Below are 24,985 nucleotides of genomic sequence, written 5' to 3' on the forward strand. Positions count from 1 at the left end.
ACTATAAAAAACGAAGACAGAAGTAGCTCTCTTTTCGCGAAGCTGGACAGAGGAGGGTGATTTTAGCTCTGGCTCTGATCTCGGCTTTCTTTTTACTTGTTTTTTTTCTTATTTTAGCGTTGTTATTGCTGGCTAATGATTTATCTCCAACATTTGAATAATGTAGAAAAGAGTTAGAGATGAGGAAAATGGTAAGTATCAGGACAGGTGACCTGGAGATGCTGCCAGTCCCTCCAAACTCAGGTGAGAACAGAGATCAAAGTCAAGACAAACTGAATACATGGACCTAAGGAGTTGGGTCTGGTTATCCAAGGCAATTCACAGAGCAAAGGACAAAAGATATCCTATAATAAATCCTCAAGAAACTGGTCATTGTATTTGTAGACCACAAAACCAGTCAGCCATATAAATAGGAAAGTCATGTAATGCACTGTACTTTATCTGTGTGGTCCATCTCCAAAATCAACTTTAAGTCTTAACTGGTTAAACTGCTTATATACAACTTTTTTCTTAACCTGAGTTATATACAGGAAGAAGTTCCGTTGATAAAGTCATGAAATTATAGGAAAGAGAGTATTTCATAAATAAGGTCAAGTGCCCACAAAGGGGTAAATTATGCCAATTTTAAAAGACAAAGTTAGAAAATAGAAGCCAAAAATAGAAGGTCCTGTAGCATTGACAGTACCAATATAACAGCATCTTTGAATTGCCCATGTTGGGATCGTGAGTAAGACCCCAATACAGTCTTAAAGATGATAAAAGAGATGGAGAGATACTTCCACTGGCAATGTTCCTGCCACACGGCATGAGGGCATGAGGTGGGTCACTAACGTAAACATACAAAGCAAGACATGTTGGTGCATACTTTTAAACCTAGTACTAGTGAGGTGGAAGCAGGCAGATCTGTGTAATGTGCTGCCCAGTAGCCTAGCTAAATCTGTAAGCTGTTGATTCCAGTAATGAACCCTATCTCAAAAATAGATAAAAATGAAAAACAACTAGGATGGACAGCTCATGAAGAACACCATAGAAGGTTAACTACTGGCCATCACATACAGAGTCACACACCTAGCATCCAACCCATACAAAGACCACACACACATACACATATTTACACACACACACACACACACACACACACACACACACACACACAAAACAAACACAACACACACACACACACACACACACACACAGCTGACAGAGCAGAAGCAAACTTCCCAGAAGTCCAGATATGAACAGACCATCTTGAGACAACAGAAGATGAAAAGTACCATAGACACAAGCTTGCACTGCACAAGGCCATGCCTCCTCCCACTGTTCCCCAGCATGTCCTCTGAGAAGACAAGAGTTGACTGATTATTTTGGAAATGACAGTAATTTAAATCCTCTTCATGTATTCGGTACCTATGGTGGTCAATATTCGCTGTCCACCTGACTGGATTTGAATCACCACCTATCAGACACTCCTCTGGGTATGCCTTTGAGGTCGGTTCCCCAAATTAGGTTAAACTGAGGAGGAAAGACCTGTTCTGAATGCAGGGAGCACCATCTCTGGAGCTGGGGTCTCAGGCTGAACATAAAAGAATGAAGAAAGAAGCCAGGTGAGCCCCAGAGTGCTCCATTCTCTGCTGCGTACTCCGTCAGGGCTGAGGAGAACTAGCTATGGGTTCTCATTGCCACAGCGTATACTAGTCTCTCAAACAACGAGCCAAAGTAATTCTTTTCTCAAGAAGTTCTTTTTGTCACAACAAGAAGAACAGTAACTATTGCAGTCTTATTCATCAACACTTGACTCTGAACTCTTACCCAAAAGGAGGTAGTATTAAACGTTCATTCATAGGAACATATTCCAATTTATCTAACAGTCCAGAAATAATTTACTGGAACATATTTTGAGATGAAGTACAAAGAAATACTCAAATGCTAACCATGCCAGTAACAACAGAGTTGTAAAACCAAAAAGTACGTCCATCATAGGAGGTAGACTACACACAGATAAGTGAGGCATCTATATCTTTTTATAAATATTTGTCCGGCTTTTAAAACTTGTTGGGTATGAGACGATGACTGTCCCTGGTGAAATATTAGAGATCATTTCACAGGCAACTGTATATGGCATTAGGATTTCTGAATTTGCCTTCTTCAAATGAGAAGAGACATTTTGGTAGCACCGAAGTTTCAGAAATTCACTTATTAACATACAAATGGCATAGCAAATGGCAGATAGTATAATGGCTTCTACTGAGAAATCTACCAGGCACAATTCAAAACCGTTGATATACATACAATCTACTCATGTAATGCTTCTATGTTACTCACCTTCTATCATAATGATAAGGAACCTGAGGCACTCTACTTAAAAGAAGGAATGTCTTATTGGGGCTCTTCGTTTTAATCTATATGTGTGTTTCATCCTGGTGCTTTGGGCCTGTGGCAGTACAGCACATTAGAGCAAGTTCCCACAGCAGAGGAAGCTGCATACCTCATAGCAGCCAGAAACAAAGAAAAGGAGACAAGGGTTGTGGTCCCCCTATACCCGTAGTTCTCAACCTGGGCGTGGCAACCCGGTGAGGGGGTCCAAAGACCCTTTCACAGGGATTGCATATCAGACATTCACATGATGGCTTAAATTAGTTACAAAAAAATTGTAGTTAGGAAGTAGCAACAACATATTAACATGTTTGTTTGTTTGTTTGTTTGTTTGTTTGTTTGTTTGTTTTGGGAGACAGGTTTTATGGCTGGTGGTCACCATAACATAAGGAACTATATTAAAAGGTCTCAGCATTAGGAAGATTGAGGGCCACTGCACTATACCTTTCAAACTCATATGTGTTGATCTAACAACCTTCTACTAGGTCCTATTTCTTTAAAGCTCTACCTCTGAATAACAGTGTGCCAGGCCTACAGCCCAAGCCTTCAACCCACACAGCTGTGGGAGAAACCCCAGATCTAATCCACAGCAGCTCCCAACACCTCTACACAGTAATGAAAATTAGCACCTTGCATAGAGAGGTTTAATAACTGTGTACATCTACAGAACTATGCTAAGCAAGCATTCATTAGTTTCTTGAAAACTTTGCTTTAGCACAACAGCAAGATGAATTTCATCACCTCTGAAGAGTTTCCACAAAGTCTTCTACAAATAAGCACTAATATAGATATAGATAGATATAGATATAGATATAGATATTATAGATGGGTAATAACAATACAAGGGGCTGGAAAGATGGCGCAGTAGTTGAGAGCCCTCATGGCTCTTCCAGAAGACCCAGGTTCCTAGCACCCACATAGTGGCTCATAACCAGCTGAAACACCAGTCCCAGGAGATCTGACATCTCTTCTGGGCCTCCATGAGCACCAGGCACACATGTGATGCATGGATACACATTCGGGCAAAATACTCATACGAATAAAATAAAAATAAGTTTAAAAATTAGAAAAAACAAAGTCTTCTTAAAATAGGTCATTAGAAAAGCGTTGTTGCTCATTAAAACTGAGGAGGCTTTAAGAATGGCAAGGACGCAGTCTAGAGAGAATCTCTTCATGGGAAACTATGAAGAGACTTCAAAGGTAATTACAATTTATAAAGAAGGAAAAGAAACTAGAATTGGTTTTATTGTCTACTAATGTGATAGACAACGCAGCATTCGAGGTTCTTTGCAGGCTTTAGACAAAAGAAGAGAGAAGGGATGGGGGAGGGACGGCCTATAGCTTCTCAAAGCACAGGCCATGGAAATAGTCCTCAACACCTCTCTGCTTTAACTACTGCTGTGTTCTTTCCCCTGCTCCTTCTGGGGATCTCAAAGGAAAGCAGAGCAAGTCAGATATTCCAAGAAACACCTTCAGCAACACTTAAGCTATAACCTGCAGGACTCTTCCATTTGAAAACCAAGCGGTCACTTGGGAAGACAATAGCCATCCTAAGCTAATATAATCAAAATATTCTCAATGTACTCTTACCTCATATGTAGACACCCAATCTGGTTTTCTGGTGTCTACATGGAGTAAAAAATTTACAAACAGTATCTCAATAGGACCTAGTTTAGATATAGATTACAATATTAGCCAGTCAAGACAGACAGGGTCCAAACAAGGAGACCTTGAGACAGAATTTAAATCCTGTGTGGGCAGGGAACTGCCTTTTCCTATTTGCTTTTTAACTCACTGTCTTTTCTTTTAAAGTTTTCTCCAAGGTTGACTAGATAAGATATAAAGGGTCCCCACCCAGGAATACTAAATATCTCCATCATAAACCTTTATTTCTCCTGACAAGTGTAAAATGTCATGTGCACTATTAACGCTTCAATTTCAAGCTAGGTTAAACACGACATGACTCAAAATGCAGCAAAGGGTACCATTTCTCCTTTAGAGACTCAGGGACTGAATTAGAAACTGCTTCATTTTACTTAACAACTGAAACATCAGAACCACCTTATTAAAAATCAGGGCCCACGTAATGACGATCTTCAAACACACGAGCTGCCATATCTTTTCAAAAGCTTCTCTCCGCTGTCAGAATGAAACTGAATGGACGATTTAGCAATAGCATGGGATTTAAGCAAATTAAGTGATAACTTCTTCTTAAACAGAGTGCATAAAAGTAGTATTAATGACGGTGACTGGATATTCTTTTATTCTGCACCTCTTTGGACTACAACAAATAATCTTTAGCCACATTAAACTACAAGTCAGGGATAGAGACTAACTGGCTAACAAATGACCCTAGTATGTGTCCATTCCTATTAATAAAACCTACTTTTACTACAACTTTGATTTAAGTACATGCAAAGTAAACAAGGGAACTGAGTATTTCATTTTTGGATATGTTAAGTAAATAGCAGCTGTCATGAACTCACTAAAAAAAAAACCCAAAACTTTTCACGTATAGCTTTGAAATAATGTTTTTGTACACTGGTTTAATAAAACACTGATTTGCCAGTAGCCAGGCAGGAAGTATAGGCAGGATAAGCAGACAAGGAGAATTCTGGGAAGAGGAAGGCTGAGTCAGGAGATGCCAGCCCACTGTCCAGGGAGCAGCATATAATGGCACACAGGTAAAGCCACGAAAAACATGACAACATACAGAATATCAGAAATGGGCTGAGTTTAAGTGTAAGAGCTAGTCAGTAGTTAGCCTGAGCTTATAATGGCTGATCAGGTTTTTTGAGACACAGTTTCTCTGTGTAGTTTTGGTGCCTGTCCTGGATCTCACTCTGCACACCAGGCTGGCCTCGAACTCACAGAGATCCACCTAGCTCTGCCTCCCGAGTGCTAGGATTAAAGGCGTGTGCCACCACTGCCCTGCCCGGGAGCCGAGTAGTTTTAATTAATATAAGCCTCTGTGTATTTACTTGGGTCTGAGCAGTTGCAGACCGGGTGGGACATAGGAAAACTTCTAGCTACATCATATTACTTTCTTTGCTTTATTAAAAATAAAGGATGGATTTGCCTATTCTCTGGTTAGCATCCCACTAGTTGTAATCATCTCATATTTCTCATAAGCGTTTTATAAAGTAAACATGGCTTGTCCTTACTTATCGAAGAGACTATATTTCTCTACTCTTTGGAGTCTAATGCCCATTTTATCTCTACTCCCCTGCTTGCTCCTGTTTCAGCACCCCAGACTCACCCTGTTGCTTGCAGTCTGTTCTCTTGTCTCTGCATCTCTTTCTTCCTACATCCTCACCTTGTTGCTCCAATTGCCTTCCCCTGCATCCTGCTTGAACATTCCAAGGGATTCTATCTGTGGCCCTAATTTCCTTCCTCTACAGTCTTTCTGCCACCCCACTGCACCCAACCTCCCCCTACCAATTCTCATTGCTTTAGAAGATCAGGTAATTCGCCTGTCCTATATCTTCTCTCAGAAGTCTACCGCACTGAGAGGCAAGAGATCGTCCTGCCTAAGACACATTTATCCCCGCTACCGTTCCTCTTTTGCATCCTTAAAACCTAAGTATTTTTTGAAAATCTCTACCACATTATGCTTACATTCCCAAAGAGTATTTGTGACTCTAGGGAAGGATTAGAACTCTGAACTTTAGTGAGAAATTCCAGCTAGATTTTCTCAAATTTGGTTTAAATTTAAAAAATAAATAAATAAATAAATAATTTAAATAAAAAAGGTCCTGATCAATGTGATGCCAGTGTACACCGGAGTGTCTCCATCTTGAACTTGCATGTAGTTCACACTGCAATAATGGTCAAAAACAGGCCTGTCACACATGGGATGAAATCCAACATTTGGAAATCTTAATGGCTGGTCCATGATACACATTTTATGAAGTAGGGTTCCATGTACTGCCTTGAGTTTGCAGGCTTTCTCACGCCTGAATCTGTTCACCTTCACTGTTATACGGACTCAGCATTTCCATCATATATGTTTCCAGTATTTTTTATATATACTGCCCAGTTACTACATCTTCTAGATTTCTATTTTATACACAAAGTACCCATTTCAGGCACTGTCAACACAGAAATCATTTTCATACCCACCTCTCCATTTTCTATTAGGTAGTCATTATCATCTACCATGCCTAAAGAGGGTTACTACACATAAGAGCATAAAAAAACAAATTCCTTCAGTTTCTGTAATGAGAATTAACTAATTTCCTTGACTGTTATATCCAAAAAACAAAAGACATTTAAAAATTCCTGAACTTTGAGTAAGAGAAAAATTTCAAGGAAAATAGTACCTTGCAAATACATTTTAAATGAATTTTATTGGGAGGGTAGAGATAGAGTTCAGAGTTGGATGTTTGCATACTATGTGTGAGGAACTGGGCTTGAACCCAGAGACACAATAATAATTACTACTATTTCATTGAGACCTAACATTTCTATATCTTTTTTCACACACTATACACTAATTTGACACATATGTGTGTGCAATAGGTAGTAATAAAATCAGTGTGTTAAGCACTTCCATCACCTGAAACATAAAACTTTCCTTTTGTTGGGAGCTTGCTTACTCTTCAAGTTCTTTGAATATATACCCCAAGTCCCTGTGTCCAATAAGTACCCCGCTGTGGTATACAAACCAGAGTTAATTTTCCCTCTCCAGTTTTGTTTGGTGATGAGTGAATGAGAATGGCCTCATTTGCCTAACATGTATGAATGTTTAGCCCCTAGTTGGTGGAACTGTTATGGCAAGAATTAGGAGGTGTGGCCTTGTTGAAGTAGGCATGGCCTTGTTAAAGGAGATGTGTCCCTGGGGGTGGACTTTGGGGTTTCAGAAGCCCATGCCAGGCCCAGTCTCTCACCCTCTGCCTCCAACCTGCAAATCAGGACTTAAGTTCTCAGCTACTGCTCCAGCCCCATGCCTGCTTGCCTGCTGCTGTGTTCTCTGTCACCCTCTGAAACCGTAAGCCAGCCTCCAATTAAATGCTTTATTTTATACGTTGCCTTGGTCACAGTGTCTCTTAAAGCAACTGAAAAGTAACTAAGATAGGTTCCCTTTACTTTCCTTCGGCTCTGCTTTTCTCTCTAGTCTTTCCCATTAGCTAGTAACCACTGGTGCACTCCATTCTTCTGTAAGATTAACTTTAAGGCTTTAAGAAATGAATGAGACCATGTAGTGCTCACCTTTGTATGTCTGTTTTATTTCCTTGAACATGATGATCTATATAGTTCTATCTAATTTTATGCAAAGGGCAAATTTTATTCTTCCTTTATGGCTGAATATTACACATACACACAGCCTCTTCCTTGTCCTTTAATCCACTGATGGACACTGTCAAGGCCTGGGTCTTCAATGTCTTCCACTGACTACTTATCAGCTTTGTGGGAGGAGTTGGTAGAACCTTGTGAAAGAAAGTTAGGTTATTGAGGTCTGATGCCCTTGAAAATGATTTTGAGCCTTTCCTTTCTTCTTTTGTTTTATATCGGACATTAGGTGAATAACTGCTTATTCCATGTTCCCTGCTACCTTCTGCCTCACCAGAGGTCCAAACTGAGAGAATCAAAGAAACTTGTGACACTGTGGACCATGCACAATAAACCTTTTCATCTTTAAAATGTATTATCTCAGAATGCTGATTATCACAGATCCTTCAGTCAGTGCTACATAGTGAATAGTGATCAAGTCACAAAGAGCCCATGTTGGGGGTCTTCTGCTGGCCATGCAGTATTTGAGATCATGCCAGGTTTGATCCTAAAAAATACTGGCTGAGAAGTAAGTGAAAAGTGTAGCTCATTCTTTGAGGTGGCGCTATGATCCTTCACCATTATTACTGTATATGAAATAAAACATTTCTGAGTTATATGGGAGATTGCCTCACTTACTATGGGCCAGGAATGGCACTAGGTACTGTGGATAGAAGGCTAAATCTCTATTCTGGGGCAGTGTGCTGAACATGTGTGCTGAGTGCAGCAGGAGCATTCAGAGCCAGGGACTGAACACAAGACAAGTAAAAGGCTAAAATGGAGGCACATGGAGTCACTGACTAATGGAAAAAGAGGCAAAATGTAATGTTTCACATCAAGAAACTGTGATTTTTTTTTTTATAACTTTGATGGGCATACTAACTACTAGGAACCACCAAACTATCAAGCTATGTTCCAAAAAGCCAATGATATTTGCATAATCATAGACTCAATCTTGCTTTGCACACCCCAGTAACTGAATTTCTTACAAATTTTCAGCTCCTATTTGACCCTCCAAAATACAAATTAAACCTTCCTTTTCTGTTTATTTCCTATCACCAACTTTAAATCGTCAACATGTCTACCTGAAATATTGCAACCAACCTCACTGACTTCTTCTAATCATGTTCTAATTCATTCTGTACACAAGGTATCCTCAGGTAACAGAGATGATGGTTTTTAAACTGCAAATCAGACCAAGTCACCTCCACCATTATCTTAAAGTCTGTGGCATTGTTCCATTGAACGTAGAGCATCCTTACTGCAGCTGTAAAGTCAACATTTCATAGGCTTGATCACCCCGTATCCATTCTCCATCATCCACTCAAACAGTGTACTTAGCATCTATCATTTTCTCAAATACGTCCAACTCTATCATTTTCCCATAGCCCTTCAGATGTATTCTTCATTTAATTTGAAGTGACTTTTTGTTTGTGCTCAATCATACCCTCATGAAAGTCAGTTCTCAGATCTTCTTTTACTCCCTAACACTTGCCACAATTAAGCAGAAGGTCCTTATATATGGCTAGTTGTGCATTTTCAACTAACTTACTCCATCTGCGAAGATTAAGGCAGGTATTTTTTGTTGTTTTTAATTTTTAATTTATTTTTGAATCACAAAGAGAGACCTAGAGCTTTTAGAAATAATTAGAAAAAATATTTAAGAAAAACTGTTTTATACTAGTGTAGTAGGAATCTTAAAAGTTCTTATTAATAAAATCAAACCCGAGGCAAGTTATTGGGGTCCATGCTGGTAGATCAGAGAGACAGAACAAGCCACAGCTATCTCACCTTGCCAGTTCGTCAGCTGGTCTTGTCTCCTCAGACTGGAGGCCTCTGAGTCTTCAACCAGAATGGGTCTCAGCTGAATTACTGCTCCAAAGCCTGAAAGCTTAACCAGCTAAAACCTTCACCAGCCAAAAGCCTCTAGTTTCTGGTCCTCACGCCTTATATATCTTTCAGTTTTCTACCACCACTCCCTGGGATTAAAGGCTGGCTTTCTGGGATTAAAGGCGTGTCACCATGCTTGGCTATTTCCAATGTGGCCTTGAACTCACAGAGATCCAGAGGGATTTCTATCTCTGGAATGCTAGGATTAAAGGTGTGAGTGCCACCATTTTCTAGCCTTTGTATTTAGTGGCTGTCTGTTCTCTGACCCCAGATAAATTTATTAGAGTACACAACATTTTGGGGAACACAATACTACCACATACTAGCCTATAGTTTGGCTATACATTCTCCATATTTTTACATTTTAATTCACAGTTTAAATATAACATTATAAAAAGTTGCCTCTATGGAGTAACAAAGAGACAGAAGAACTTTATTGCAAAAAGACATTTAACAATGTTATATTTTAACTTGACAAATTTATAGATAAAACAATTTCAGTTGCTAAGTGATAACAGACTTGCTTAAACAAGGTTTTATTTGATTAAAATTAATTATACTTAGAAAGGATGTCCATAGTAAATAAAATGTGTCCTGCAAGAAATGTTTTAAAATAAATACCAATGATCTCTAGTCAGTCTAAACATGTAAGAGTGAGGCCCAGCATTTAAATCAACAGTAAATGACAAGGACTTAGCGGGGGGAGGGGGGAGTTATCCTATAAGTTTGAAGAGATAACTGGATCTACCTTTTTTTTTTTTTTTTTTTTTTTTTTTGGTTTTTCGAGACAGGGTTTCTCTGCGTAGCTTTGCGCCTTTCCTAGAGCTCACTTGGTAGCCCAGGCTGGCCTCGAACTCACAGAGATCCGCCTGGCTCTGCCTCCCGAGTGCTGGGATTAAAGGCGTGCGCCACCACCGCCGGGCTTGGATCTACCTTTTGTCTTACAAGTTTTTAAAGGCAATGCTGCTGGTACAATGAGAGCCTACTAAGAATTGATTATAAATAAGTAAATGTGGAATTAATTCTCTGGAAATCTCAAGGGTCTTCATGTCTAAGTGTCAACTACTGTTGAAATAATTATCTTTGGACTTTTCAGCATGTACAAATATCGCCCTATTTATTATGAAAATGAAAGGAGTGATTCATGAGACTCAGAATGGAGTATGTTACCATCACCCAGGAAGGCCAGACTGAATCCATGCCGAGTCCTAACATTCAATAGGCAGCTGCTTTCTAACATCCCACCTAGAAACCTAGCTTGTCCATGTCATTTATTGACATGTCCTACCTGCTCCAACATATCAAAGCCTACTGCAGTTATGCAAGAAAGGACTGAGGGCTGCAGCCATAGCTCAGTGGAAGAGTGTTGGCCGAGTGTGGTCCACAAAAGGATAGAAAGAATGAAAGAAAAAGGGAAATGGAGTGAGTGATGGGAGGAGGGAAGGATAGATAATATTGAATCCTTAGTAAGGTTCTATATGATAGATAGATAGATAGATAGATAGATAGATAGATAGATACATACATACATACATACATACATACATACATACATGCATACATACATACATAGATGCATAGATAGATAAAAAAGTCTGGTCATATGACCATTCTCTACATAATGCAAAACTATCCACTAAAATTTCAACTGTAGCAAATTTTGGGAATAACATTTCAAGATTAAACAATCTTGTATCTATGTACTTCAAAAGTGTTCTTGAGTGCATGTGAGATGGCTCAGTCAGTCAAAATTTGTGCTGTCAAGCCTGATGACCTGAGCCCCCTATCCAGGACCCACATGGCAGGCGAGAATGAGCCCTACCACGTTGTCCTCTGATCACTAAGTGCTCACTGAGGCCTGCACATGTACATACAAAATGAGTACATGAAAATGTACAAAGTATAGAACTGTTCCATAATGAGCATATGCTACTTTTAACTAACAAATATCTAAAACAGGATTTTAGAAATTATTTTTTACTTTATTTTTTACCTTAAGATTTTTTTAAATCATCTTTAACCTGTGATTGTGAGTAAAGACAACCTCTAACATGCCCCGAATCAAACATATTTCTGGGAGTTATTGACATATGAAATGAACACAACAGTAAAGTTTTGTAAGTCAAGAAGCCAGCTATGTATTTAAGCCTAGAACCTGTTGCTTAAGAGTAGTCTTCAGGTAGACAATAACATAACAATAGCAGTCAAAATTAAATGCTTGGCAAGTTCTGTCCTTTTCTACTGAAATACCCATTAACACACATATTCTGTTAATGTTCATCCTCATGATCATCTGAGTCTCTACCTTTCTACCTCATAATGACTCTTATAAACACAAAGCTCAAAAATGTGAAGAATTCCTGTGTGTTTTGTTAAAACCTGTCCAAGATCAACACGGAAGGACCCGAGGTTCTGTCTTCATCCTTCTGCTGTATGATACTCAACAAATCGCCTCTCCCGATTCTGTCCTGATGATACACAAAGGCCTCTCAATCAAAATGTTCATAAGTGGCTTATTTTATGTATGAGCACGGTGGCAAATGCCTTTAATCCCAGCACTTAGGAGGCACAGACAGGTGGATCTCTGAGTTTGAGGCCAGTCTGGTCTACACACTGAGTTCTAGAACAGACCAGAGCTACACAATAAGACCCTGTCTCAAAATAAAAAAAATAAAAATGAAAATAAAAGTGCCTTATTTTTTTCCATTCTATCTCATCAGAACCATTTGAACTTCTGGGAAGAATACTTCCATCTTCCATGGACCACACTATTTCCCAATATAGTATTCTATCAGCCACTATACATGTCTATTTCACACATAAGGTTAACTTGCTTTGTCTTGCCTTTTCATTCTGTTTAAATGAAGAAAATGAGACAGTTACAATTCTAAGTTACTTTGGGAAGCATTATTTGCTAATAGCAACAAAAGACCATAGTGTATTAAAAGGACTGGAAAATGTTTGCTTGATTTCAAAGTCAACGTTTCGTTTACCTCAGAGTCATGTTTTTAGAAGTGTAGTTAATAAAATCTAAAAAGGCTATCTTTGATTAATTAATATAATGACTACTTTCCAAGAACTATAGTACTCCTCTGGTTTTGCTGCTAAGAGAGTGAGCAGATGTCTGCCTAGTCCTGGGGGAGTGTCTCTTCCTCAGGAGAAAACAGCTTAAATAGGAAGCAAATAACCATATGCTGACTGCTCACTGCTTCCCAGATGACATGGAGAGAGAGCCATGTTCTACAATAAGAACCACAAAGGGTAAGGTTCGAATTAATCTTCCTTAAAAGTCAATGTGATTAGCCAAGATGGAAATACTTGTTAAATATAACTTCTATCACAGAGTTGTGCTATCAATTTGTACCAGGCATAAAATATATTTAATAAGTGCTAACACTGAGTACAGGAGAGTACACATCAATAAAATAGTCTCCTAAAACATACCTTAAACTCTATAAAAGTGTAATTCACAACAACCTAGAAAATATGGCTGACAAGAAGACAGTTTTTAGACAGCTACTGTTGAAAATGACTTAGACATATAGTTTTCATAAATCTTGAAAAAAAAACAGTATCTTCTAATTTACTAGATCTAATTTAGATATATAATCCATATTTTATTACTGGTCTTCAAAAAAAATAATTGAAAAAATATAAAAAAATTCATCCAGTACTAAAGATTCTTTTCTTTTGCAAAACCCAAGTTTCCAAACTTCTTGGTATAAATACTAGAAATAAGTACTGCTAAGCATTTCTTGTATCAATTTTCAGATTGTATAATCATATACAGCAAGTAAAACTGCATCACAACTGACTTTTTTAAGAAATGTAATTTTTACTACAGGGCAAGTATATATATATATATATAAAATCTCATATCTCTACTTATCACTGTGATGCAGATAAAAATGAAACAAGAAATTCCTAAAGACAACCAACCAGTCCATGCAATCCTCTAACAAAAAAATTAATGTGCAATAGACAAGAATGTTATTATTTCTATGCAGAATGAAGGCTTAGGAGCAGTCTATAATTTTTTCAAGTTTAAGGGATTGACAAATATCAGGAATCAAGAAGTCCAGTTGTTGTTCCAGCTGTAGACCTTGGTTGCAACACAAGCAAAACACAGATGAAATGTTTTTAAAAGCATTCCCAACAAGTGCTCTGTGAGACCCGTGCTGCCTCAAGACACTTCTGCTAATGCAGTTTCTGAGGCTACAGCATCACTGTGAAATTAGATGCAATCTCTGGCTTCCTGTCCGAGCCTTGGGGAGGGTCAGAATAGTTCTTGCTTTACTTATGGCACCTAAACTAAGGAAGCATGTAGAAAAACAAAGAGCAACAGTATACTCCTGGAAGAAAAAATAAAAGCCAAACTGTTAACAGTATTCCCAGGCTTGTTTGGAGCTAACATGGCTGACATCCGTGCTCACCATCAAAAGAGTTGATCAACTCTATAACATACAAAAGGGCTGCTTTGGGTGTTAGGACAAAAGCCTCCTGAAAATGGAGCAAGAACAGTATTAATGGTCAAAAATAAATGAGTGAAATAGTGTGAACTAAACTGCTACATATTGATTTGCAGTGTGTTAAGGGAGATTTTTTTTTTAATGAATTAATAGTTTCTCAACTTCCCAAACACATAAAAGCCTTTCTCAGGACAGGGCGCTAAAAGCAAACATAGTATCCAATAAACAAATGTTTCTTCTGATCGCTGTCATGAAATTAGTATGAAAACTATTTAACCCAAATGCTACAAACTTCTTCAGGATTACAAAACTTTTTATCTTTAATGAGGACATGTATATCAAATTGTGATTAATACCATACTAAATTTGAGAAGTATAAAATGTTTATACATCTCTCTTTATAAATATAGGAATTATTCTAAGTATTATCTTACACACTTTTTAAAAAGTCTTTATATAATAATTAGTAAATTGATAATATTAATTTTTATTTGGAGCACAGTGCTAAAATTTATGAGCATAAGGAGCTCTGAATTTGGTTCCAATTCTCATGAACATATTTACTAAGAGTCAAGGGGATGGACTGTGTAGCTTAGACAGAAAACTGGAAACTAATAGTATCTTTAAAATATCCATACAGAGGCTGTCTGAAGACCAGCGCAGGCAGGGTATCCTGACAATCAGCGGTGAAGTAGGAGGTGTTTGGAAAAGGAAGCTCTAGAAGGGACAGACTGATCTAATCAAGTCTATAACTTCCTCCTAAATACTGAAAACAACAAAAGGGACCAGGGCGGAATCACCAAGGAGTCGAGGTACTCTTTGCTATTTCTGTTGGTACACACACTATGCCTTTGGTTTTTCTTCTCCCATCCAGTGTTTAAAAACAAACAAGACTCTCTCTCTCTCTCTCTCTCTCTCTCTCTCTCTCTCTCTCTCTCTCTCTCTCTCTCTCTGTCTCTCCTCTCTGGGTCTTTGCTGTTTTTTTTTTTTTTTTTTTTTTTTTTTCGAGACATTTCTCTGTAGCTTGCGCCTTTCCTGACTCACTTGTACCCAGCTCCTCGAACTCACAGAGATCCGCCTGCCTCTGCCTCCCGAGTGCTGGGATTAAAGGCGTGCGCCACCAACGCCCAGCCTTTGCTGTTTTTAATCACAATTAGGAACCTACCTATACCATCTCTACCAGCTTTTCTGATTTCCTGAATTGATGTTTGAATTTTACCTACCATAACATGACCTCAACGAGGAATAATTATTCTATAATAAAAATACCATGACAATTACTGAAGTGCAAAAGATGATAATTGCCAAAACATGTACACTATTTTATGAGCAGGAACACGTTTAAGTGGTTTTCCTGTGTTCCCTTTAAAGAAGGGCTTCAAACATAAATGCAAAATCACATTTGGCTGTGATCATAGCTTCCTTCCCTCTTACAGATGTAGTTCTGAGACCTTCACTTTGAGTCAGGTCACTAAGAAAGGGGCAATAAGTTTATTGTCACTTAATTTAGCCGGCGACATGACCTCAGGTTTTACATACACATTTTCAAGTGTGAAGTGGGTATGATGGTGCCGGCCTGTAATCCCAGCATTGAGGGGGCGGAGCCAGGAAACTTGGAAGCTCAAGGCCAGCTTGCCCTACGTAGCAAAATCATGTCTCAAAGCAAAACAAGTAACAACAACAAAATCTTAATGTTAATGGCTAGTTTTGACATAGTCTGAAGTGGTTAGTTTTATCCTATTCACTTATGTTTTATATTTTCTCTTAATATCAGGTATCTTGGGCAGTCTATCTCAGTGTAAATAACACAAACCTTGGGGGGGAGGTAAACCATTTACTATCTTCGGACTTGATTCGAGATTAATAGTAGGATTAATCTCTAAATTTATATCTCAATTTAATTGTTAGGTATGGGTCAATGTGTTCAAGTTCTAGTTGAATAGCGAAGACTATTAAAAGTTAAATAAATAAAACTTGGGACATAAGTCATGTTAAAATACGGGTAGTCCTGGGAAATCCTAAGCATACATTAATAGATACATAAGTAATTATATATATATATTTTTTTCAAATGATTAATGTGAATCTTATTAATCTTTATAATCCCTATGTATAAATTAGAGATTTCTGATATATACATATAACAGGATTCTTTGAAGGGAAATGAACCTTTTAGCTACCTACTGACTGAGGATAGAAAGTCAGAGAGGTCCGGTTCATATCCTATCCAAATACAATGCACATTTGTAGTACAGATATATCAATCTAATCACCCATCAATATTCATCACATAGCAAAACATTCATCACATTCATCTAATCATTCATCACATTACAAAAATGTTACATGTGATATACATATAAGTAAACAGCAAACAAGCAGAACCATCAGGATAGTGTACACCTGCTTGTCCCGAGGCTCTGCCGTCCTTAACAAGGTAGGAAGCTTCCGAATGCAATTTCCTGAACGGCATGCTACTTTACTTACTGACAAATCTTACACATTGCACACGGTTCGAACAAACCATGGAAGGCAATACAGCAAGCTCAGTGAAGGAAATATTCTATAGAAAAACAGTTCCAGCGACTTAGACTGAATACCCACATAGGATGAGAAGCGAGGAAAACTGACAGGGTCTGAGATGGCGTTCATACAAATCTAAACTATCCTCACGCAAAGGTTGTAATACATGCATAAGTCCTTGCTGTCGCTGTCAAGACACACGAGCCCGTGTAATTCCCCCTAGAAAGCCGTTTTACTTACTAGCTACCTCCAGCGACGCGTTGTGGCTCACAGCCTCTCCGAGGTAATTCCTCGCTACACAGATGTAGACCCCTTCGTCCGGCCTACTCTTCCGTCCATGTACTATACGTAAGAAAAATAAAGATCCACTTGGCAGCAACATCCGGTGCGAGCGAGGGTCATCCTTGTCTGTCTCCACTCTTTCCCCGCCTTTGTACCACTCGATGGTCGGTGTGGGGCGACCTTCAGCTTTACAGTTCAAAGTGGCAGGCTCTCCTTTCGAGACAATGAGATCCGAAGGGTGCTCAACAATGCGAGGTGGGAAATCTTCCTGACGAAGACGGGAGCCTGCAGAAGAATTGAACAAACGTTTCATATTTCACCGGGAGACAGTTACAAGGCCTTGTTTCAGAAGCACAAGCATGGGCTTTATTGATATTTAAATATTGCCTTAAACGGGCATATCCTTCCTAACCTTGGTTTTAAATACTCCCAGGGTCTACCTTGACCACTGCATCCATGGCTGAATGCTTTTGACTCTGCGCATAGGAAAGTTCTCTTCCTTAATTCTGCCTGTGTAGATGTTGTCCGCTGATCATTGAGGACCCACGGCACTGACCTTTAATACCTCAAATGGTACTTGTGATGGCTAGCTTTCATGGTCAACTTGATGCAATCGAGAACCACCCAAGAAGGGAGTCTCAGTGATGAAGTGTAGATTAGGTTGGCCTCTGGGCATGTCTGTGGAGGGTTATCTTGATCACATTAACTGAGGTGGGGAGATCTGGCCCATCTCTAATGGCACCAGTTCCTGTTCTGGAGATTCCAGATTATATACAACCAGGAAAAGTGAGCCGAGCACAAGCATGCGTGCAGTAATCCACGGCTTCCTGCTCTTGACTATAGATGTAACAGGACTACCTGTTACAAGTTCAGCCATGTTTCCTTCTCTGCCTTCATGGACTGTAACCTGGAATTGTGAGGCAAATAAGCCCTTGCTCCCCTAACCACACTTGTCAGTATCACATCCCAGCAACAGGAAAGAAACTAAAACATTGCCTGTCTTTGCAGAAGAATATGCCTGCTAAAGAGGTCTGTGACTATTGCAGGCAATGGTATGGATTCCCAGAATCCCTCTTTAAACCAGCACCAGGTAATAAATTATTTCATAAAATGTTCTTTAAATACAACGTGTGTGGTGGTTTGAATGTAACCGGCCCCCATGAGAACATAGGGAGTGTCACTATTAGGAAGTGTGGCTTTGTTGGAGAAGGTATGGCCTTGCTGGAGGAAGTGTGTCACAGTGGGCGCAGGCTTTGAGGTCTCCTATATGCTCAAGCCACAGCCAGTGTCTCAGACATGTTCTTGTTGCCTGCGAGTCAAGATGTAAGAACTCTCAGCTACCTCTCCAGCACCATGTCTGCCTGCACATCACCATGTCCCACTATGATGAGAATGGACTGAACCTCTGAACTGTAAGCCAGCCCAATTAGGTGTTTTTCCTTTATAAGAGTTGCCGTGGTCAGTGGTCATGGGATCTCTTCTGAGCAACAGAAACCCTAACTAAGACAGTGTGGCTCTACTTTGTTTTGCAATAAAGTAAAACATCAATAACAGGGATCATGTCAGGGGGTTGTGTAAATGAGAACAGGAGGCTCCGGAATTTGAACACTCAGTCCCTGCTGGTGGAGCATTTTGGAGAGGTTTCTGTGGTACTGCCTTGCTAGAAGAAATATGTCACTTGTGGGAAGGTGCTGAGATCAGATGCCCTTGGCCACTTTTCGTTTGCTCTGTCTGCTTCATGCTTGCAGATCAAAGACGTGATCCCTCAGATCCTTGCTCCTGCCACCATGAATGCAGCCTATTGGACTGATTCCTAATAACCGCAAGCCTAAATAAACCCTTCCAACTATGAATTGTCTTGGTCATAGCGTTTTATCAAATAACAGAAAAATAACTTAAACTAGCTTACGTTCTTAAATATCCTCGACTGTTTTCTGCTGGGAATACAGCAAATATAAAATGTCTCGAACCTCTGTCAAATTCACTAACTCTAGCTTTCGTTTAGTACAGCCCCAGACCTGGCCCTCGTGTACTGTGCGTACCTCAGTGAAAACAGCAAAGTAGAAACAAGTCTTCTCACCATCTCCTCAAAATGCCATCCCCACCTCGACACCACTGCCACCCCAGGTCCGACTACTCTGCCTTCTGCTGAGGTTTAGGAAAGCTACTTCAGTCGTCCACTCAGATGCAGTCAGAAGGCTTTGAACTCATTTGCTCCTACGTTCTTAATAAAACCCACAAGAATGACCTTTTCTTTCCCCAGCCCAGCTCTCCACACAGCCTGCTCACGCCTTCCGACGCCTTCTGTTAGCTCTACAACCACTCTGTGTTTCCTTCTGTCCAACAAACGCCTGCCATAGACCTGGGGCTGCAAATAAACTACATCCCTCAAGGCCCAGGCTTCTTTCCAGTCTCCACTCTCCTGAACTTTTCCCACCAAATTAAGTTCACTTTTATAAAGCTAAACAGCCCTCTATAGAGTCATCGCTGAATTTTATTTATCTAATACTTCCAACAGTTTTCTCTTCCCCACAAAGATGTGAGATCTGCGGGCTTCCTTTTGCTCTGTGGACGTCTGCTGATGATGGCCAAGTACTGAACATAACTCCAATGTTCCAGAAACATGAGTAGAATCACTGAGAAAATGAATAAATGGCTAAAAGAAAATATCTAACTGAGAAGAGTGAAGGAATCACGGACTCTAGATGTGGAGATGGTATTGCACATCTGTACCCAACACTTGGGAGGTGGAGGTAGGAAGGTCAGGAGTTCAAGGTCATCCTTGGCTACATTGTTAGTTTGAGGCCCAACTGGACATCAGGAAACCATTTTTCAAAACAGACAAAAAGGACCATGAACTGTAGAAAGCATTAAGACTTTTCTCTTTAAAATAACCAGTGTGCACTGTGTTCAGCCACAATAGACTCTATACGGCATACGAAGCTTATTTATATCTGTGTCTATTTGTAATTAGTGTAATTAATAGTTGGTCTTAGGGAAATGACTATGAAAGGAAAAGTTAACAATCTTAGTGAGTAAGAGTTTCATACCCAGGGGCTGAGGAGATGGACTGGCTGATAGAACGCTTGCAGTGCAACCTGAAGATCTGCGTTCGGATTCCCAGCGCACTGATGAAAACCAGGCACGGTGACATGCATTCCAGATAGGGTATATGACAGCGGTCAGGTAGAAGGGGAGAGGCGCTCATTGTCCAGCTAGTCTATCTAACACGTTAAAACTCCAGGATAAGTTAAACACACTGAAAACGTGCGCTGGAAGAGTGCTATGGGAAAACACACAACCTCTGCTTCTGGCCTTTGCAGATGCAGGCACAGGAACGCGCATGTGCATGTACACAGAGGTGTGATGCGGTAGATAGAGACAGAGACAGATGGGGAGGGAAGAGCATGATAATCAGAACTACAGGGAAATAGCATTAGTTTAGAGCATGATACACAGCATGTGACATATTCTTTAAATGATGGCAGACTTGAAAAGGAGAGGAAATAAGCCAGCAAGATGGGAGAAAATAACTTAGAAACTCTTCCATTCTCACAATGGCTATAGTAAAGAGAATGACATATAGGTTGGCTTTTAAGTAACTCATAATTATCAGTGCCATGAACCTCAGCGTATCATTATCCTTTAGAATGGCTGTAATTATGAAAGACAGATACTGATGATAATCAACTAATGAGGTGATACACTTACAGAAAGTTTAAATTATGAAAGTCTATTTGAGATAGGAAATAAGGTTACAAATGTTACTCTAAGAACACAAACGAAGGGCGCTGAAGACAACCCCAGCCAGTCAGAAGGAGTCTGGAGCAGCAGCCCTTGAGAGGATCCCTGAGAATGAGTCACAAAAGGAAACAAGGTAAGGAATTCACCCAGGGCACAACTACTAGATTACAGAGCACAGTTACAAGATCTGCTGCTAGGTTAGCTCACAATGTGAATGGTCAGAAATTGAGAAGCATGAAACTGAAAAATAATAAATAAATGAAAGAGATGACGAAAAGGGGAAAAAAAGAAAAAAAGAAGATCGTAGGATAGGCTTTGACTATCAAGCAAGTGTTCTGCAAAATAAATGAAGTGTGTGTGTGTGTGTGTGTGTGTGTGTGTGTGTGTGTGTGGTGTGTGAGAGAGAGAGAGAGAGACAGAGACAGAGAGAGACAGAGACAGAGAATGTTCACACTTGGAGGCCAGAAGTAAATACTGGGTGTCCTATTCTAGTGCACATCATTCTCTCCTGAAGTGCAGTTCACTGATTGGCTAAACTGGCTTGCTATGAGCCCCAGGGATCCTGCAATTGCTGCCCCACAGCAATGGGGTTACAAATGCACACTTCTGTACCAATCTATTCATGCTGAGCATCCAAACCAGGTCTTCACGCTTCCACTGGAACCACTGTGGTGGTATTGTGTTCCCCAAAATATTGTGCACACTAATAAACTTATCTGGGGTCAGAGAATAACAGCCACTAGATACAGAGGCTAGAAAATGGATGGTGGCACTCATACCTTTAATCCTAGCCTTCTGGAGGCATGGATCTCTGTGAGTTTAAGGCCACACTGGAAACAGCCAGGCATGGTGACTCACGCCTTTAATCCCAAGAAGTGAGCCTTTAATCCCAGGAGTGATGTCAGAAAGCAGAAAGGTATATAAAGCATGAAAACCGGGAACTAGAAGCTTTTGGCTGGTTAAGCTTTTAGGCTTTGAGCAGCAGTTCAGCTGAGATCCATTCTGGATGAGGACTCAGAAGCTTCCAGTCTGAGGAAACAGGATCAGCTGAGGAACTAGCGAGGTGAGGTTGGCTGTGGCTGTTCTGCTTCCCTGATCTTCCAGCATTATTCACCCCAATAACTGGCCCCAGGTTTGTTTTTATTAATAAGACCTGTTAAGATTCATGCTACAAACCACCCTACCTACTGAGCCATCTTCTCTGGAAAATCATTAAAAGTTTTTAAGGCAAGGGCTAGTATTTAGTTTTAAAGTGCTGCTCCTGACAGAATAATGTCAATGTAAGCAGACTAAGTTTAGGAGATTAGATACCATATGTTGGCACCTTCAAATTATGTGTCTCCGAACCTGTACTTAGACACTGAAAATGGTAACAGGTAAACACTGGAGATGATAATATGTTCATCAGCAAAGCTTCCCCACTGGCAATGTGGAGGATGGTGAAGAAAGACCATGATGGAGACAGAGTAGAGACCCACCACTCTACCACTGGTGGCTAACGTATAGTTTCAATGAGCATAGAGACAAAAGACTTTCGTGCGAGAAAAAAGAAGGGTTGGGGATCCTTCTAGAAAACCCAGAGAGAAATGATGAGTTGACAGCAGCTGTGTCTCCAAGTTTGACCTAAGAAACCAAATCTCAGCTAGAGCCATTAGCCAGAAAAGAGCTGGGGCAAAAATCCTGGGAAAGAAGAAAACTGTCTGGGGGGAAGGTGTAGAGGAAGTCACGGCCAATTGCAGAACCTGGAGACTGCCCAGGCTCCACGACGGTGCACCGTTGCTGAGGAGAGTCTCCATCTGAACCTCAGTTCCCCAGAGCTGGACCCCAGCCAGCAGGACGTCGGGGAATAGAGAACTCAGACCCGGGTTTTCACCACCGTGTTTGTGCAGCAGCATTCAGTAAAAGCTCCAGCAATAAAAATGCTTTCTATATTATTAATGACTAATTTTTTAGTCCTCTATGGAATACACTTTCCCCACATTGTTAATAACGTTTCTCATATTAAAGGGAAAAAAGCTGAAGTTCTCAGAGTCTAGTCTTACTAATGCACATTCTGATCTGCCAGAAAGTGCATGTAATACACACCATTTCCCAAGCTTAGTTAGATATTGAAGTCTTTTCTTCTCTCTCTCTCTCTCTCTCTCTTTCTCTGAAAAGGAGGTTCCACTGAGTTTTATTTCTAATGAATCCATTTGAATAGAAAATTTACAACATTAAATCTATGGTCATCTGAAGAGACTCAATCAAGTCATCAGAAAAGTAGTCCTTTTATTACAACAGAATGAAGGACTTGGAAAGTCACAACAAAAACATGGAAATGCTTCAGTTCTTTATAATGTTCGACCCACAGGAAAGGCACTTGGCAATATCTGACTCATATGCATAATGAGTTAGCCTCAGTAATAAAAACCCTAAACGCCAGGCATCACCTTCATTAAAACTATAATAAATGGTTTTTTATGATCAAAGATAAGCAGGAAGGAATGGGACTGAAGAGCATCTACTGTGGGTTATCCCCCATCTCTCCTGCTACCGAAGCATCTTTCTGAAGTGGCTGTTATTAAAAGTGGTATCAACATGCTGCACTGAGGTCTCGGTTGTCATTCAGCTGAGAGGTGGCCATGTTGGGTTTTAGTCCTAGGCAAATCCCAAACTCTTGCTGTTTGCAAACAGTCCATACGTCCTGCAGGGACTAACTAGTTCAAATCAATATGTAAATATGGGCTGTCTCTTTGGCTTTCAATACTGCGAGTGTTCATTGTGGTGTCTTACTTCTAAAATGGTGATGAAAAAAATATCAAGAAGCTGTCAAGTCTGATGACCTCTGTTTTTTTTCTTTCTCCATTTAAAACGGGGGGGGGGGCATTTACCTGTAAACCAAATTAACTTAATGAAGACCTTATAATCAATGTTTTCCTTGTATAAATACGATTCAAATTGCTAGGCATCCTTATATTATCAGTTTTCAGATTGCTGAGAACTTCTGTTTGCAAACAACTACGTATATAATTAAAGCCATTTTCATAGCTGAGTGCAGAGGTATACATGCAATCCCATCACTCAGAGGGCTAAGGAAGAAGGATCAGTTAGTTATTCCAGAACAGCCTAGGCTACACTGTGACACTCATGTGTGAGAAAAGAGCTGAGGAGAAGGCCCGGTGGATAGGTGCTTACGGCATAAGCTTGAGAGCCTGAGTTTAAACCATCAGGACCAAATGAAGCTGGGCACAGAAGCATACATCTGTAATCTCCAATGCTCCTACAGCAAGATGGAAGTAAGGAGGCAAGGGCCTTTCTAGAACTCACTGGTATATAGACATGCACAACACAGAGGGACAAGAAAGAGATGCTGTCTCAGGGTGGGAGGCCAGTACCAACGTCAAGTGTGTCCTCTGACCTCTGCACGTGTGTCGTGGCATGAGTAAACCCTACACACTGTAGAAATGTTCTCATGTCACCTGCCAGCCACCGTTGTGGTTGTGCTAACTTGTGCGTGTTTCATATAGAAAGATAGAAGGTTTATGGACTAACCGGCAAAACCCATGCTCTGTCGTGTAACACAACTGTCACAAAGAAGACAAAGTAAAAGGGGAAAGGGCCTACGTCATGACAACTTAAGAAGAAATTGAGATGATACTGTTCCCGAACAAGAATCAGGGCGACTCTGTTCTCTAACAAGGACTTAGAATGTTCCTGTCCACTGCTCTTAAGAAGAATACTGGTGACTCCCTGGGGATGTGACATGCCTGACTTCGGCAAGATCAGCACCACAGAAAAGGCCAGGGCAGAATTCCTTCAACAACGGCCCAGTTGGAAGATAAAATATAAACAAGAGTGACCGAAATATCTAAATATTTACACAGCCCCAGCTGGAAGGAGACATATACGTAAGTGCTAAGTATTTCAGGGAAATTCATCAAAGTCACATGGGATTTATGAGGAAGGACCCAAACTCCTAGCTGGATGTAAACCATTCCAGAAACCATTCCAGAGACACTGGTCCTATTGAGATTCTATTCAGGCTGTGCATAATTTTCTTTGTTTTTCTTTTCTCTCCAGCATAGAAGCCGTAAGTCTCTTATTTATGCTCTCAAGTCCGTTTCTCAGCACACAGAAGGCAAACTACGATCATATAAAGAAATCCCTGCTTGCATCCAAATTCCTCTTTAGTATTTTTCATAGGTGATATCAGAAAGTTTGCAGTGATTAAATTCTCCTGCTGAAGCATACCAAAGAACAAAAACACTTATAAAGTTGCTCACACCACAACAAATCCATTAAGTAGTTGAGAGCCCCGCAATGAATATTAATAGACAAACTTGGTGACATCTGTCCAAGACTGGGCGAGAAATGTATGTAATTGCCTTGACAACATGCTTCTATTTGTAAAAATATTTATATTTTTAGAGAAACCTCACCACTTAACTTTTTTT

At 40.0% G+C, this 24,985-nt stretch overlaps 1 protein-coding gene across 1 annotated transcript in view; it reads right to left on the reverse strand.

Moving 5' to 3' along the window:
- The window catches only part of Robo1 (roundabout guidance receptor 1), a 992,815-nt gene that overhangs the window by 300,196 nt on the left and 667,634 nt on the right, over window positions 1-24,985 (reverse strand). Inside the window, 1 exon segment of the mRNA XM_028874769.2 lies at window positions 16,767-17,093. Coding sequence (XP_028730602.2) covers window positions 16,767-17,093 — 327 coding nt within the window.

The sequence above is a fragment of the Peromyscus leucopus genome, chromosome 12 (assembly GCF_004664715.2).
Source record: "Peromyscus leucopus breed LL Stock chromosome 12, UCI_PerLeu_2.1, whole genome shotgun sequence".
In the NCBI taxonomy this organism is placed as follows: domain Eukaryota; kingdom Metazoa; phylum Chordata; class Mammalia; order Rodentia; family Cricetidae; genus Peromyscus; species Peromyscus leucopus.